Source organism: Balaenoptera borealis (assembly GCF_965194805.1).
Source record: "Balaenoptera borealis genome assembly, chromosome: 3".
Classification (NCBI taxonomy): Eukaryota; Metazoa; Chordata; class Mammalia; order Artiodactyla; family Balaenopteridae; genus Balaenoptera; species Balaenoptera borealis.
In genome coordinates, this window is record NC_138866.1 from 169074410 (window position 1) to 169092994 (window position 18585).

Sequence of the window (18585 nt, forward strand, 5' to 3'; positions counted from 1 at the left end):
GTTTGTAACTTTTCTTTCTTTTAATGTCTTTGTCTGATTTGGATAATAGGGTAATGCTATCCTCACAGAATAAGTTAGGAAGCATTCCCTCTGCTTCTGTTTTCTAGAAGAGATTGTAGAGAATTGGAATAATTGAAAGGACTACTTCCTTTATCGAGGGGAGGGGTAAGGGGTTCGAAGTACTTGCAGTCATTGCAGTCATCTGAATCCTCAGAGTGCATGACTTTCTTCATTTCTGGAAAAGTTTTATTTCAAATACTGCCTCTCCATTCTTTTTTAAAAATCTCCCCTGTAAGTTTCATTTAGTCATATTTTGGAGCCTACCATTCTGTGTTCCACAGTCTTAAACTATATTGTAAAATGTGTGCATACATCTCTATGGTGCATTTTGTACATTTAAAAAATATCTATCTTCCAATTCACTAAATTCTTTATTCATTTGTTTATTTTCTTCCTACTTATACCATCTACTTTTCTTTCATTCTCAATGATTATATTTTTCCTGGTCACTTTAACAAAAGCATGGCTAATCCCTTCTTCCTAGTGCTTATTTTAAAAACTTAATCTTTTTAACACTTGATACATAATTATTTTGTAGTCACGATGACATACTGCCAATATATGACATTATCAGTTATCTAGTTGTACCTTTGCTTATTTTTTTGTGCTGGCCCTGAGTCATAGAGTCTTGTTTGTCATTTGCTGGTTAATTTTTCACTGTGAGCTCTTATTTGGATGGTCATAATCTATGGGAATCCTTATTGAAGGTGCCAGGAATTTTTTTCCTAGCATACTCTTCTTCTGGCTTGCTGTAGTGATAGCACTTCTATTTCCCTATCTTATGTAAACAGAAATCTTTTAATGACCTTTCTCAGTTCATCTTTCAAGATTAGGGTTCTGGGTCACTTTAATCTGCAATAGAGCTTCAGTATTTACTCACCCCTTCTTCTTGCATCTCATACCTTCTTTCAATGATTATTTCACATTAATTCTGGAGTTTTCCTTAAAATATTCTTTAGGACGGTCATTCAGTAATAAACTCTGTTGCGTTGGCTATGTCTCCTTCTATCTCCCTTTCAACTCTTGGGAATCTGCTCTGCATTTTGTAGGCTCAGGGCTCATTTATATATTTTAAAGCAGTTTGTATCTCACTCCATCCAGCATCTACCTTTTTTGTAGCTTGAGAGTTGGCTTATTTTTTTATAGAAAATATAATCCACTCTTTTTAAGCCAAAATTAGAAGCAGTGTGTGTACATTTTTTATAAAGGTCTTATATGCACTTCCCAGGTTGTAAATTCTTGTAAGTTAGGTATATTGTCTTATCTTTCATTGTATCTCTCCTATCTCCCTACGCCCAATATCTAGTGTAAAGTAGGTGCTCAATCTTTTAAAAAAGATAAAACAGTATGTCATTTCTTTTTAAAATGAATTTGCTCTGTCACTTTGCCTCTTGGAAGTCTCATCCAGAAGCAATATAATTCAATTAAAATTATATAGTCAAGCTCCATCATTTGTGATCTTGGACAACTGAGTAATATTTATTTAAAGTAGAAGTAGGGAACAATGCAAGATGTTTTGGACATAATGAGACAATATGTATGATGCCTGCAGCCCAGTGTTACAGCACTGGATCTCTAAGACTTGTTAGCTTTCCTCAATAAACTAGATAAAAACAACCCTGGTTGCTACCAGTATCAGTTTATTTTTTTGCCCCTTTTGGTATATGTAGAGAGAAAGTGATAAAGAAATTATCAGTTGAATATAATTTTTTCTTTTGGCAACAAAATATAAATTTGCTTTATAAACTATTATACTACTGGATTATACTGATTTACCTTGGGTGCCACCATTCCAGTTCATTTCTTGTCTGAATGATGAATGGCACTTGAAACAGTATAGAGTAATATTATTTTTAGTAGGTGGTAACAGTTAATAAAGGAGTTTCCCAGCTGAAACTAGGCAATAAACAGCTATGACAGCAATGAAATATGTGATTTTTTTTTCCAAATGGAAAATAGTGAACGTATAAAATGTTACGGGACCTGAATTCAGAATCCTGATGTAAAACTGAAATGTTTCTATGTTTGCATGCCTTTTTACACTCTTCTGCTTCATCTTTCTCTTCCTTCTTCTTTATAATTTTTTCTCATTTTTACTCTCTCCCTTCTCTTCCTTCCTTCCTTCCTTAAAAAGGAAAACCTGGAATGAGCTTTGACATGATGCATTCCTATTTAGTGTAGGGGGATGGTGTAGTGCATTGCCAATGAAACACAAATTGCGATTTCACAATCTAAAGGACCTTTAAAAATAGCATGAGATTTAGAAATAGAAAAGCCACATTGAACACAAGAAATGTATATCTTATTTTTTTCTTTTTGGATAAATACCTCTTATTTCAGTGAGACAGCAAATTTGGGCCCTTTCTCTTGTCCTTACCTATAAGAATTATATATCTTTTATGTAATGGCATTTAAAAATTTCACATCTTGCATTCATTTACATGTGCCTAGCAAAAATTGAAATGATGGTAAGCCCTCATAAATTACATTCAATAAGGAATTACTTATTGAGCAACATCTATCTGCCAGGAACTTTGCTAGTAACTGGGGATACAATAGTGAGAAAGTCACAATCCAGCTCCAATCTTACAGACTAACAGAGGAATCACTGAAGTAAGCATGTGATGACCACACCAGTCCCAGAAGTGCTAAGATCAGTGAGAACAGAAGGCTGTGAGAGAACCCAGGAATGAAATTTAACTCAGCCTGAGAAAATAAGCCAGGATACTTTAGAGGTAGTCCTTGAAGCTGGAAACTAAAGAATAATTAGTATTCACCTGGTGCTTGGCGTGGGAAAGGGATCTCAGATTTGGAGTCTAGAGGTGGCATGTTCAGAAAACTGCTAGTGTAATAACTGAGTAAGATCGTGATTGAGAGCACAGAGGAAGATGTAATCAGCAGTGAACTGCAGAAGATAAGCTGTGTTTGCAAGCCGTGCTAGGAAATATGGCACTTCCGGAAATATGTAGGAGTGGCCTTATGCTTCAGAATGATGACTCTGCCTGAAGAATGGGAAATGAGTTTTGGGTAGTGGAAACATCTGGTTCAGGGTATTGCTGAGATGAGAATTTATGGAGTCTTGACATATATAGGATGCGTGAGACTTGATGATTGATGGGTAGAACGGGTAAGGGTAGTCCAGGACCAACATATAAGTTCTTGGCTTGGCAAGATGGACAGAAGAAGGCGCCATTCACTGAAATATAGAATAGGCGGGTAAAGACAGACTGGTTGGTTGGGTGGGGGTAAGGAAGATGAAATTAGTTTTTGATTCAAGTAGGCAAGTCAATTAGGCTATGTGTTTTTTTGTGTGTGTGTGTGTGTGTTCCGGAAGAACACTTAAGATATTGGTTTGAGTAACATGTCATATCAGGACTTCAGATATAGATTTGGGAGACAACAATGTACAGATATTACTTGAAATTATGAGCATGAAGAGAAAGCCTAGAAAAAAGTATAATCTTAGCAGAGAGGAGGACTAATGTGGAACTATAAGGATAGTCAACATTTAAGAGATACAAAAAGAGAGAGAAGTAGGCAATGTGTTTCTTAGAATTCACTTACAAAGCAGAGAGGTAAGGAGAATAAATATTTCTGAAATTGGAACGGAGCACAGAGCAATGAAATGCTAAATTATGTGGAGTGGTCAATTATAATAGGTCAAATTATGGATTTTCCTCCTAGAATCCTGAATGCTCATACCTTAGAACATTGTTTTTACTGAGTCTTTTTTCTTAGAATATTTGGAAAATCTGCTTTCTTTGTATCTTCTTTAAAAGCACAGAAGCGTTTTCTGTCCCTGATCTATGGTTGTTTCCACCTGCATTCTCCAGTCACTTCTTATAGTCTTGGTGTCTCCATCTCTTGCAGTTATATTGCAGAAATTAAAAGAAGATAGTTGAATAGAACTTCAAGATGCCTTTAAGAAATCAAGTATAAAGGAATATTTTGAATATTTAACTCCATATAATTTCTATAATTATTCACCTTCATAAAATTTTATTATTTATAATATAAAGTTCAGGTGTTCTGAACTTTAGTGTATTGTTCATTCTGAATATGGATCCTGATATTGTATGTTTCACTTGTAAAAGCATATGAAGATGAATTGACATGAAAATCCGTGTACTGCAGAGGAAGAAACACTGCACTCGGTAGCAGGATATTTGAATTCCAGTTTCTAATACCAAATTACTGTATTTCCTCATAAGTATCCCTTAACTTTCTTGGGTCCAAGTAATGTGATTTGGAAAATAATGATCCCTGATGTCCCTTCCGTTTTTAAAATCCTGTGGTTTTCAGTTTATCTAAGCAAGCAATGCAAAGTTTCCATTCAGTGATAGAGGACAAGCATTTCATTCTCATGAAACAATTCTAATAATTGGGCCTGAAGTATTTGTATAAGTTTTAGTGACAATAATGTTCTAAATTACATGAACATGATTAAGCATAGGAATTAATATAGAACATTTTTATGTTACTTATAACTTTATTGTAATTTTCCTCCCATTTATGTGCCTGCCCTTTAGTTGTTAATGCTATCTCCTGAAAGAAAAATTTCTCATAAGGGCTTAAATTGTTTAAACATGGTATACATAGGGCAATAAACATCTATGCTTAGCTAGATAGAGAAATGTGCAATTGTTCAAGTTAAATATTTTCTAAAGACACTCCCCTGAAAGAGTAAATGAACTGCCTTGGACTCATTTGTCAAGAGTTGCGGATAATTACCAGCAGTTTCAGTCATAAGAGGCAAATCTGGAAATCAAAAAATAGAGAAAAGAGAAGGAATGTTTTTAATTATGAACCCACCCATTACAACGGCCTGATCTCTGAGAAGACGTATCAAGCACTGCTCCTCTGCCTGGCCAGAATGTTAGCTTCCCCAAAGAATGAAGCTTTTGGTATCCTTTGGATTTCCTGCATTTTCACCTCTGTACTGGTTCAGCAAGGAATGGAAGCCTTTAAGTGTGACAATGGGGTCTCCTTGCCTCCTGACAATGTGTGTGACTTCACAGATCAGTGTGGCGACATGAGCGACGAACAGCAATGTAAGTTCTTCCCTTCCTCTCCTTCCTCCAACCAAGTCCTGTTCACCTTTCGTCCAGAGGCTGCTGAGCTGCCTGGGGAGGCTAAGACACCTGGCCCTGCACGGATCCCATTTATATGCCTTTAGAGTCAGTCAGAAACTAAAGTACTCTTTTTAAGAAAGAGACAGATCCACAAATAAAAATAACTCTAATTAAATGGTATCAAATTGCTAAGATTCTAACTAAATGGGATGTATTTTGAATCAGTTTTTACCGATTATAAAGAAGGAGTGAAATGTAGAAAGGTAGCTTTTAATGGTATATCAGTGAAACAGGATTTGAAAGAAGCTTGTGACTGCAGTTTTAAAATGCTGTGATGGAAATTATGAGCTTAAGTTTGAGTTCAGTATGGGAATATTTGAAATGAATTTTAAGTTGGGTGAGAAGATTTTATTTTTGCTTATAGGACACTACCACCAAGTGAGTTGGTACCTCTCATACACAGAGCATAACTCTGACTTATATCCTTTGATTCTAAGGCAGAGGAAAGAGTGCAAGCCTCAGAGAGTGCAGGGCCTAGACTTGGATCCTGGGTAAACCATCTACTAATTGTGTGATCTTGAACCTCCAGTTTATTAGGAGGTCATAAAGTGAGATGAACTGATCTCACTGGCAGGCAAATACTCCAGGTATAACATTAATAAAAAGTTCACCAAGGAAAGATACGGGTAGGAGACATGCATGTTTCTGTAGTTTCTATTTGCAATATCACATCCTGAAAGAAGACTGCATTTCATCAATGGAACCTAGTGCCCTTCCTACAGTCACCTTTCATAAAAAACATTATCATACAATTAAATAGGTTCATTCATGTTGATTTTCAGTAACTATTGACTCAATTATTTGGAGGCACTAAGTCTAGTATTTTAGAGCAATATGCTCAAACGTATTTTCTACTTTTTATTCAGATACTATATTAATTAGTGTTTACAGAATTCTTCATTTTCTTCTCCTACATAAGGTTCTACATGTTTGATTTTACTATTGTTGGAATTCTATTCAAATATTCAGGTGTTATTACTTTAAAGCAAGAGGAGTGATTACTGAATAATTTCTTCTCTTCAGAAGGAAACAAGTGGAGGATTTTTCTCCCATAGTTTGGGGATTGTGATCGTGCTGTTTGATTGCACTTTGTGTTTAACAATTCCTAAGACGGAGATTCATTTTATATTTGTCCCATTTCCCCAGAGACGCTACATGTGGATGTGCTGCCCTTTCTCTGGCCTGTCTGGGCAAAGCCCTTGCTGTTCTTTGGTGAGCAGCTAAGACGAACCATTCGGTTGGTTTGACAAGAAATGCCAAGTCCCTTCCATTGTTAATCCCTCTGAAGCTTCCTTTAGCATGGTTGCTGTGATAACATGCGTAGTGCTGCTTCAGGGAAAAGGTTAATGCGAAAGAAGGGAAAAGCCGCTGAGTGGGAAAGGTCTCAGCTGCATGAAATATACAATAACCCCAGCCTTAGAGGAGAGTGAAGGAACAGATTTGTCGAATAAACAAATTTCATTTTAAATGTTACACTGGGAGGTCACCTTTTGGCTTTTTCGCTTTTCATTTTCATTTCTGAGAAGTTTCCACTTTGGTATTTTATTTAAAATGGGATAACGTGTAGATAAAATTGAGAATCGCTTTAAAGCATGAGTTTCTTTTGTACGCCACACTAGGGGGAAAATATTGTGGAGGAATAATGATGGCCAAGCAATTTTTCTCTTGAAAATTTGTGATGCTAAACTTATAGACAAGATTTTTTCTTTTAACTGAAGCTGACTTTATAATGATGTTTCAGTAGTCACATTTTGGGAAAAAATTAATCTGTGACCCTCTTTAAAGTCCAAATGGTGTGAGCTTTAAAGAAATAGATTAATATGTGGACTTTTCTAAATGAAATTGGCATAGTTGAAGTTGAATTTCAGATGCAACTGATTCTATTAATAGTGTTTTTGAAAATTTTTTTATTTTACATGATGGACCTGTTTTTCAGAATACTTGAACCTATTATTTTAACTCAGTATTTTTTTTAAGATATTAGATTTAAAAAGACTAAATCTTCACAATGAAATAAATTCTATTTATACACAATATTGAACACAATAAATCGTGAGCAAGAAAAATAATTTTTAGGTGTAACAACTATTGGTTCTAATGTTGACAAGAATCTCTCTTTATTAGAATTTATTAATATCCTGAGCCAGGGAAGTACATGTTGTGGTACTGATCTGGGTTTTTTTAAAAAATTATGTTTCTAGTGTTGCAATGTCTGCTTCTACACAGAACCCCATTGCCTGGTCTTCCTCGTTCTATTAAGCACAGCAATAATCTAGTTTCTCTTCTAATAATTGCTCAGAATTATTTGATGTATAAAGGCTTTACTCTGTTTTAGTTTTACTCAACAATAAAACAGTAATATTACTTATGTTGCTGTTCAGATAGAAGTCAACCATGAGACTATAATCTGTACTATTGATACAATGTTGAGATATATCCCCTGCAATGGGTTTCTACCACTGGAATATTACCAGAAAATACTCCAATATTTTCTCAGAAATTACTCCAGTAATTAGGTAATTACTTTAGCATACCTGAAGTTAGTATTAACATTAACTGTTCCATACATTTACTTTTAGAGCTAAATTTACTGTGACTCAAAATGGAAAAATATATTCAGTTAAATAATTTCTCCCCTACCTACATGTCTTGCTTAAGAACATTTCCATTTGGTCTATTTTTAATACTTTGATTTGATGAAATATAAAGTTTTGAAGTATTACCTAACTTCTTTTGCAAACTTTTTTGGATTTAGGAATAATAATTTTTTCAAAAGATCTTCATATAAATCTAAATTTGGATGTGAAATGTGTGAAAATAGAGTTTCATTCAGAAAATCTGAGAGGTGATAGTGTTTAATCAGATGATAGTAAGTACATTGTTTCTTCAGTAGGATGACATAAATGTCAACTACTTTTAAAAGTAGTTGTAGAAGTTCATTGAAATACTTGAAGGTAAGCATTAATAGAGTGAAATGTGAGATTTCATGAGCAATATTTATCTTACCACTACATTGGATGCAAAATGTTTTAAGCATTTTTTTTTTTTTTAGAAATATGTGCAGTGCTAGTTTTTTTTTTTTAACTTTTGGGTTTGTTTGTTTGTTTATTTTATTTATTTATTTATTTATGGCTGTGTTGGGTCTTCGTTTCTGTGCGAGGGCTTTCTCTAGTTGCGGCAAGTGGGGGCCACTCTTCATCGCGGTGCGTGGGCCTCTCACTATCGCGGCCTCTCTTGTTGCGGAGCACAGGCTCCAGACGCGCAGGCTCAGTAAATTGTGGCTCACGGGCCTAGTTGCTCCGCGGCATGTGGGATCTTCCCAGACCAGGACTCGAACCCGTGTCCCCTGCATTGGCAGGCAGATTCTCAACCACTTCGCCACCAAGGAAGCCGTATTTTTTTTGTTAATCAACTAAAAATCCTATTCATCATAGCAAAATGTCTCAATTTGGGCTATTATAACAAATTCTGTAAACTGGGTGGCTTAAACAGCAAACATTTAATTCTCATGGTTCTGGAGGCTGGGAAATCCAAGATCCTGGTGCTGGCATATTTGGTGTCTGATGAGGGCTTTCCTCCTGGTTTGCAGACAGCTATTTTCTTACTGTGTCCTCACATCGTGGGGAGAGGGAGAGAGAGCTCTGGTCTCTCCTCCTCTTTTATAAGGGCACTGATCCTATTTCATGGGCTCCATCCTCATGACCCAATCACCTCCCAATACCATCACATTGGGGATTGAGGCTTAAACATATGAATTTTGGAGGGATATAAACATTCAATCCATAGCACAACAGAATTATAAGTGTAAGAAATCTAATAATAAATATGGGGAGACTAGTTGAAGAAAATTAGAAAAATAATTACAGATATCTGGAAGAAAGATCCATGACAAGACTGTTTCTTTATGGGATGCTTCAATGGTGTAAATATATACAATTTAGTGAAATCAGTCTACATGTTAATTAAATTCTAATACAAAATATAACCAGGATAAGTTTTAACTCTAATAAAATGACTTGCAAGTTCAGCTAGAAAAATGAGAATAGCTGGAAAAGGGGATAAGAAAAATATAAGAAAATGAATAACTTTCATTAGTGGGTTTATAATAGTGTATCAGGCACTCTCAGAGCATTCTGAAAATTGGCTGGTTGGTGACTCTTTCTCACAAAGGAGAAGCTAAAACTTGAATTTTGTCTTGACCCATCCTACAGGGTTTCTATCATGGTTTCAACAAAAGAAGCCATATAACAATTCAGGCAAACTTGGTGGAGTCATGCTTTTATGAAATGATGCCATCCTTCCAGAGCTGCCAACAGTTTCTTTAATATTTTCAGGGAGGTCATGAAAAATCAAAATGTTAGCTCTTTTAGGGCAGGAAATTTACCTAGTTTTCCCCATTTCCTAGAAGACTGAGTCACACATAGAGTCAATAAATATTAGAGTGACTGATTACTGGTTTACCGACTGGCTGAATTTCTCATCTGCACTATTTCTTTCATCCTGGAATTGGCTAGAACTACTCAGTCTTGCAGTGTGGTCTGTTCTTGTTTTGTGGCTCAAGTGTGCAAATTGACATAATCCAAGAAGGACGTTCAGTTTGTGACTCTCTGAAAATCTCAAAGACACCTAGTGACATCAGATGGTGAACTGTTTCTTCCACAAGCAAAATGTCTGCTGAAGTCAATCTGTATAGATAGAATTCCTGCCATGTTTGTCATCCCATATACCTTTTTTGTGTGTCAATGATTATCATTTCTATGTGTAAGTGTTGCCACTAAAGATTTAACTAGGAATCCTGGGAGAAGGCTTGCATTCTGTTGTCAAAGTTATCAATTTAATGGAGGCAAGGACCTTGAATCACAGCTTTTAAATACGTTTCCATCAAAGAAGCAAGAATAGAATATAATGTTCTCTACTACCCAGAAATAATTGTGACTTTCCAGTGAATAAGTCTTAAAATGCTTGATTGGATTTGGAAGAATACTTATTTTGAGAGAAATTGAAAACCTATTTAGGGGAAAAAAAATGACAGTTCATTTGTTCCTGAATTAGTTTACTTGATGGAAGTTTTCTCTATGCAAGAGAGATAACTTTCCTAAGGCCCTGTATTCACCATTATAGAAACTAGTGAAAAGTCATAAGATCTTTTGGCCAAGCTGCTACTCTGGAATAGAGAATTGTATGCAAACAGCTATGCAACTTTTATAATACTCACGTGAGTACTGCTGCAGGCTGGAGTGAATGCCACACATTGTCAGTATTTCTGCAGAAATCACCAGACAATTACAAACACTTGGAGGACTCCTTTGAAATTTACTAATCTTGAAACAGTGTTAAAGTTAAAATATGGTTTGGAAATCTTTTTCTCATGTGACACTGATGGTATCTATGTCAAATTCTTGCCAAAGATGTGCTCAATGGCTTGAGATTAAAGGCAACTATATGACAAGATTCCAGCTTAAGTAACAGATACTTCTGGTGTGAGCTATGGAAGTTCTAATTCCATTTGCTATCACATACCTTTCTGATTTACAGTTTTTCCTGTTTTTGTCTCAATGAAACTAATAAAATTAGTTCAGTGTGAAAGATAAACATTTGCCTGATAAAAATTAATTAATGGTTTCAAATTGCCAGGCCAAATAATAGCACTTTTTCATGGAAATCTACTTTTGAGAATAAATTTTACTTTCATTTAATTGGACTATTTTGGATTTATTTCATCCTTTGCAGGAACTGGCCATTGATTTTTACATTAAATGAGAGTAAGGGAGATAATTCTTTGTACAAATGTTTTTATATGCTATCTACATGAAGGAAATCATTTTCTAAACAGTAAAATGTATGTAAAATTTTGTGACTACGTAATAAATAGCTTTCCTCAATAAGGGAAAGAGATAAAAGCACTTAACAATCTTGGAATAGAAGGAAATTACCTTAACACACAAATGGCTGTATATGAAAAACCCACAGCTAATGTCATACTCAACGGTGACAGACTGAAAGCTTTTACTTTAAGATCTGGAACAAAACAAGATGCCCTCTTTCATCACTTCTGTCAACATAGTACTGGAAGTCCAAGCCAGAGCAATTAGATAAGAAAAAGAAATAAAAGCAATTCAGATTGGAAATGAACAAGTAAAATTATCTCTGTTCACAGAAAATGTGATCCTAAATGTAGAAAACTCTAAAAAGTCTATGAAAAGAATATCAGAACAAAGAAACAAATTAAGCAAAGTTGCAGGATTCAAAATCAACACACAAAAATCAGTTGCATTTCTGTGCACTAACAATGAACAATCTAAAAAGGAAATAAAGAAAAAAAATTCCATTCATAATAGCCTCAAACAATATAAAATACTTAGGAATAAACATAACCAAGGTTATGAAAACAAAAAATTGTTGCTGGAAGAAATTAAAGAAGACACAAATAAATGGAAAGGCACCTCATGTTCATGGATTGGAAGAATTAATATTGTTTAGATGTCAATAGTACCCAAAGTGATCTATAGATTCAAAGTAATCCCTCTCAAAATCCCAAGAATATTTTTTGCAGAAATAGTAAAATTCATCCTAGAATGCATATGGAATCCCAAGGGACCCTAAATATCCAAAACAGTCTTGAAAAAGAACCACCGTATAGCCCTCACACTTAATGATTTCAAAACTTACTACAAAGCTACAGTAATTAAGTGTATGGAATTGGCATAAAGACAGACACATAGGCCAATGAAATACAATAGAGAGCCTAGAAATTAGCTGTCTCATAGATGGTCAGATGATTTTTGACAAGGGTGCCAAGACCATTCAATGGGGAAAGAATAGTCTTTTCAACAGTGTGGTAAAAACTGGATATCTATATGCAAAAAGATTAAACTTGGACCCCTACCTTACAGCATATCCAAAATTTACTCAAAATGTGTTAAAGACCTAAATGTAAGAGCTAAAACTATAAAACTCTTAGAAGAAAACACAGGGGAAAAGCTTCATAACCTTGGATTTGGCAATGATTTTTTGGCAATCACAGGCCACAAAGAAAAACTAGATAAATTACAGCTCATCAAAATGAAAAACTTTCATGTGTCAAAGGACACTATCAGAATGAGAAATCAATCCATGGAATGGAAGAAAATATTTTCAAACTATATATCTAAGACATTGACATGCAGAATAAATAAAGAACTCGTACAATTCAACAACAAAAAACAAGCAATGAACAAAGGACCTGAATGGACTTTTCTCTAGAGAAGATGTCCAGATGTCCAATAAGCACATGAAAAGATGTTCAATATCACTGATCATTTGGAAAATGCAAATCAAAACCACAATGAGATACCACCTCACATCTATTGGGATGGCTATTATAAACAAACAAACAAAACCCAAGAAAATAACAAGTATTGGCAAAGATGTTGAGAAATTGGAACACTTGTACATTGGTGGTGGGAATGTAAAGCCTTTTTGCTTCTGTGGAAATGGTATGGCAATTCCATTCAATATTAGAAATAGAATTACTGTATAATACAGCCATTCGAATCTGGAGACATAACAAAAAGAAATGAAAGAAGGGACTCCAACAGATACTTGTACACCCATGTTGATAACAACCTTATTCCCAATAGCCAAAAGGGGGAAGCAACCCAAGTATCCTCCAACAGGTGAAAGAATAAATAAAATATGGTAGATACATACAGTGGAATATTATTCAGCTTTAAAAAGGAAGGAAATTCTGACACATGCTACAACATGACTGAACCTTGAGGACAATTATACTAAGTGAAATAAACCAATCACAAAAGGACAAATATTGCATGATTCCACTTATATGAGGTACCTGGAGTAGTCAAATTTTTAGACAGAAAGTAGAATGGTGGTTCTGAGGGGCTGAGGGGAGGGAAGAATGAAAAGTTTCAGTTGGGGAAAATCAAACAGTTGTGGACTTGGATGGTAGTGATGTTTGCATATCAATGTGAATTATTGTTTTTATCACAGAACTATATATGTGAAATGGTTAAAATGATGCATTTTGTATTTTGGCACAGTTTTCCAAGAAAAGCAGGATTTAACATTAAGGAAAGTCTACAACTGTGCCTCATAGAACTTTCAGGAGGAAAAGAAATGTGCATTATTAATATAGGCCCAGGCAAAATTGTGAAATAAATGGTTTGCTTTTAATACCTTCTACCTCTCCTTTTTAGAGTTCTCCTAACTCTTACAGTTTCCCTGTCTTCTAAGAACTTTATATTGTGATGATCTACTCATACTATACTAAGTTAATCCCGAGTTCTGCATCAATTTCTTCACCACTACCACTATTAAAATTTTTTTCTATTCCTTACCATTTTCTCAGAAGTGTGCCCTATGTTAACTATCACTTGAGGATATAGTTTAATATTTGTCTCCACTTATGGTGTCAATGATTGAATCCATGAATGGCTCTGCGGTAAAATTTTAAAGAGAGAATCTGGCATGGTGGCAGCCAATTCAGAAGATAATTGGGTCTTCCAAGCAACCTCAAAGCACAACATGGAGATACCCTCTCTTTTTCACTGCAATATGCTGGACCTGTGGGATCACAAAATTAAAAACAAAATGATGAGTTGCTCAAGTTCAAAAAGCCCAGGAACATGGATTCTCCTAAGTTCCTGCATCCCATTCCTCCTGTTCCATATGTTGTCCAACTGCAGCACTGCTGTGGTAGCAGGAAAATCTCCACGCAGACGGACTTTAGTAAGTACTATCAGATTTGAATGTAAATGTGTGGGATATGAGATTATAAAAGGCAAATCAACCACAATTCAGGAAAAATTTTTCAAATGGTTTAAAATACACAATTCTCTATTGGGAGGAAAATGAATACTTAGAAAATTTTCTGATGCATTTTTGAATAATCTGGCCATTATAGAAGTTCATGATTGCTTCTTAAATAACAATTAGTTGAAAAATATATGCTCATTAGATTCATTTTGTAACAAAAGGAACCCCTGTTGAGACTATTCAGAAATAAAAATGTTTTATTTAGCTCTTTTTCAGTCCTAACACTTCCAGAATACATGATCATTATCCTTGTTTATTAAAGAGAACAAAGAACATTGGAAACAGATATCAACTAAGTAATTGTAATGCAAGGTAATTTCTTGGTATTTAAAAACTGACACCTATGTGAGTGTGTGTGTACATTTCATACACATAATTGCTGAAATATGGTGATAAAAAATAGTTTAGAATATTTTGTAATCACAAGTAGATCATTGGAAAAAATGCTGGGACTAAAAGAGACTTGAAAACAGATACATACTTATGAAGATACATGCATAACTAATTGAATGACATGCACATTCATATACAAATAACTATATAATTTAGTTCATTTTCTGTTTAACCAGCTTCCCTGGACCACTAGGGGTCCATGAGGTAATGATTGGGATATTCTGGATATTCTAAATATTTCAAAGGCCTTAAGGCAATTGTAAATTTAACCACGGTATGATTCACAGACTAATCAAGTTTCTTAGCTTTTAGATAGAATGACATGAATTCTGCCTGGAAATACTGGTTTCCTCAGTATTAGAAACTCTGACAGGCCTCTAATTCTAGGTCTTTGGTAAAAATGGGTTAGTGGCTTAACAATGAGACCTTGGAACAGAGCTTTAAGAATTCAGGTTCTGGAGTCAAAAAAGACCTGGTTCCAATCTTGGCCCCAACGTTCACTGGCTGCCTGCTTCATAAGGTTTTTGTAAGGAGTAAATAAACTACCGCAATTAGAATGCCTAGCACTGATCTCCCTCAGTAAATTGTGGCTATTAAGATACCTGTTAACATTACAGAATACAGCTGCTTTGTAAAATCTTTCAAAATAAGGAATCTAGGACTAAAAATAATAAAATAGACCATTGGTAATAAAGCAGGTTTAGATAATGTTTAAAAGTGTAGTTTCTAATTCAGCTTTCAGTACTCACATGGATGTTCTCAAGGATATGCACCAGATGTATTATTACTAAATAATATTTTTCCGAAATGTGATTAAATAAAAATTATGTTTTTGTGACTGGGTTGCCAGGCACTGTCTATCTATTAATCAGAATAACCACTGTGGCTAATGCAACCAGTTAGCACAAGAACAAGCTTGTCAAAGGAACATCTCCAGTTACAACCCAGGGATGGTATAGTTGCCGTTGAATTAATCTGTTTTTTAGAGAGTGACATTTACAGATGGTGGATAATGGAATAAAGCCCTCCCTGGGGGGTTATTGTGAGCAACCAAGTGTCCAAATCTTTCTCCCTCTCCCAAGCCTCTTGGATCACTTATACCAAGAGAAAAAGAAAAGAAAAAAAAAAAAAGCCAGAAAATGACTTGCTGTGATAAAAACACCAGGGATTTCAAGAACATTGAGATTCAACAGGGAGTGCTATGCTTAATTCCAGGGGTCCATCACAGCCACAATGGCTGAATTTGTATCAGAGGGTCCTCTCTGAATTGGTCTGCCCAAACCTGAAATTCTGATATGGCTGGAACATTAAGGTGGATTTGAAGATGTACCCTTAATAATAATGCCTCATATTTTGTGGTGCCTAAGAGTTGTGTTTATATATACATTATGTCGTAAGATCCTCACAGCAGTCATTTGAGGGAGAAAGGGCAGGATGCCATTATTTCAGTTTCACAGGTGAAGAAAAGGGCTTGGTGTGGTTAAGTGGTTTAGCAAGGCCCTCAGTGAATAAGAGACAAAATCAAGGTTAGGTCCTCAGTCTTTTGACCTCATGTGTGGCATTCTTCCTGTATGACCACACTGGTTTTTAATATGGGGTGATTTATTCGAATGTCATAGGCAAAAAAGCTTTGCATTGATAAAGTAGACTTAAATTGTGAGAAATTATCCTGATGTTAATCTCTTTGTAATTTGTTCCTAAGCTTTCTTTTTCACCTATTGTTTTATTTCTTAAAAAGCCACATGTGGGGGCTTCCCTGGTGGCGCAGTGGTTGAGAGTCTGCCTGCCAATGCAGGGGACACGGGTTCGAGCCCTGGTCTGGGAGGATCCCACGTGCCGCGGAGCGACTGGGCCCATGAGCCACTATTGCTGAGCCTGCGCGTCTGGAGCCTGTGCTCCGCGATGAAGAGTGGCCCCCGCTTGCCACAACTAGAGAAAGCCCTCGCACAGAAATGAAGACCCAACACAGCCATAAATAAATAAATACATTAAAAAAAAAAACCTGTTAAAAAAAAAAAACCCATTTAAAAAAAAAAAGCCACATGTGGGGTTGTGAAAGTGCATTTCTTTTTTCTCTCATTAGGCTCACACTATGAAAGATGTGATTTTGAGGATGGACTCTGTAGTATGATGCAAGATCAGAGTCTGCGACTTGGCTGGACAAAGAGGAATGGGACGACTGGCCCATCATCTCCATTGCATGACCACAACGGTGATACGTCTGGTAAGTGCTTTGAACTTCTTTTTTTTTGTCAAGTGGTTGGTAAGGACAGTAGAATCATGGCTGATGGTTAGATATTAATGATGATAATGTCTAATTTTATACATTCTTTAACTATATTCAAGATAGTTATGATTCTAAAATGTCATATTAAATTCTTATAATTGGGTTCCTGGGACCCCCAAAGGTCTATCTAGATAATAATTGGGATTTTCTAGCTATTTTGACTCTGTAAGGAAACTGTGAAATTTAAACATAGTACTACATAGATTAATTTGTCAAATATCTTTGCTTTTGTTTAGACTGATTTTAGCTTTCTCTAGTAATACTTGTTTTCTTTGGCTGACTAGAAAGCTCTGATGCGAGTTCTGGAGCCAGACATTTATTAACTTCTTTATTTGTTAACTAATGAAGTTCATTCACTTGCCATTTTATACCAGGTGATTAAGATATTTTAGTGAGCAAAACCTGACTCTGTGCCTGCCTTCATCTGATGGGCTTACACATGGTATGAAAAGAGGTAATCTTTTGCCTGGCATAACTAATTGAAGGCTGGTGATTTGTTAATAAAATTTATACTTCTCTCAAATAAATACAATTAAATGTTAAATATGAGTATTCCCTAGAGACAATTTAAAGTGATTAGATGTTAGTTTGGAAATGATTACATAAATACTAGACATGTGGTTAGAATCCTGGTGCTGTGACTTACTAGCTATATAATCTTGAGCAATTTACTTTGTTAAACCTTGGTTTTCTCAACTCTAAAATCTATCATAAGATAGGATTTGAGAGCTAAGATGTTGTAAGTAGAACTTGTCATAAAATACCTGATAAAAGTTGATGTTTAGTACATTTCTGAATACTTTTGGTGTTCCTAATTTTAACTCTTATGTAAGTAAAATGGAGTTTATTGTCCTTGGCTTTGATGACAAAAATAAGTTTTAAAAAAGAATTTTTAACAATTGTTAGGAATAAGCCAAGTTTATCACCAAAAATAAAAACGGGGGGAGCCAGACTTCACAAACAGGACCGACTCACTGGAATTACGTAAAACATTTATTATGGATACAGTTGTGTTAGATGGTGATATTAAATCTGGTTCCCAAATTTTAGCCATTGTGATACCATTTCCCTTTTAGAACCTCCTCACTGTTTTTTCCTTTTACTTAGAAGATTTTTTCACAGTGTACAGTTACTTACCTTAGTCTCCATCATGGGCAGCGTACTTGGTATTTTCTTTTTATGTTATATGTGGCTCTGATTCTCTTCTTCTTGCCACCTCGTCTTGAAGTTAGACAACATCAGGGTCTCCACCTCTTTTCTTTTCTCATTTCCTCCCTCTTTCTTTCTTCCTTCTCTTTCCTTATTTTGCCTTGCTAATTTTTTGATAGCCTAGTAAAGAGATAAAATGGGATCAATTCATATCAAAATTGAGATGTTATATAGGCAGACACTATCTTAGCTATATCGCTTGGTTTAATTTAAGATCTCTGGAGTCAGACTGGTTGTGTTTGAACCCTGGCCCTGCTAGCCTGCTAGCTGTGTGGTCTCAGTTTCCTCATCTGTAAAATAGAAATAATAATAATACTACTATAAGCCTCATAGGGAAAGAGGGGCAAAATGTTGCCTAGCGTAATAATTGAAGGCTAGTGATTTTAATAATAGTGATGCATCTCTTATAACTACAATTAAATGATAAAATATGAGTATTTCCCTAGAGACTGCTTTAAATAAGCAAATGGTTTGCTTTCAGATGTAAGGTGCTTGAAAATGTTTATGGAAAAAATAGTCATGCTGGAATCTTGTCTCCATTCAACAATCCTTATTTCATGAGTATTAATAAAATTTTTGATTATCTTACACTTGAAATAATTTGTCAGTGCTCCAGATTAATATTTTTCATCTTGTAATCAGTGCCTTGAGAAGTTTTCAGAGCTAAGTTTGAAAATCTATTAGAACATT

General features: G+C 35.2%; 1 protein-coding gene across 1 annotated transcript in view; it reads left to right on the plus strand.

Annotated features, from left to right (window-relative positions):
• MALRD1 (MAM and LDL receptor class A domain containing 1) overlaps positions 1–18585 on the plus strand; it is a 638500-nt gene that overhangs the window by 23255 nt on the left and 596660 nt on the right. The window contains exons 1-2 of the mRNA XM_082385765.1: positions 1–5111; positions 16483–16623. The exon at positions 1–5111 is cut by the window's left edge and continues 23255 nt beyond it. Of these exons, the coding sequence (XP_082241891.1) occupies positions 4748–5111; positions 16483–16623 (505 nt within the window). The 5' untranslated portion in view covers positions 1–4747. The remainder of the gene's footprint in view (positions 5112–16482; positions 16624–18585) is intronic.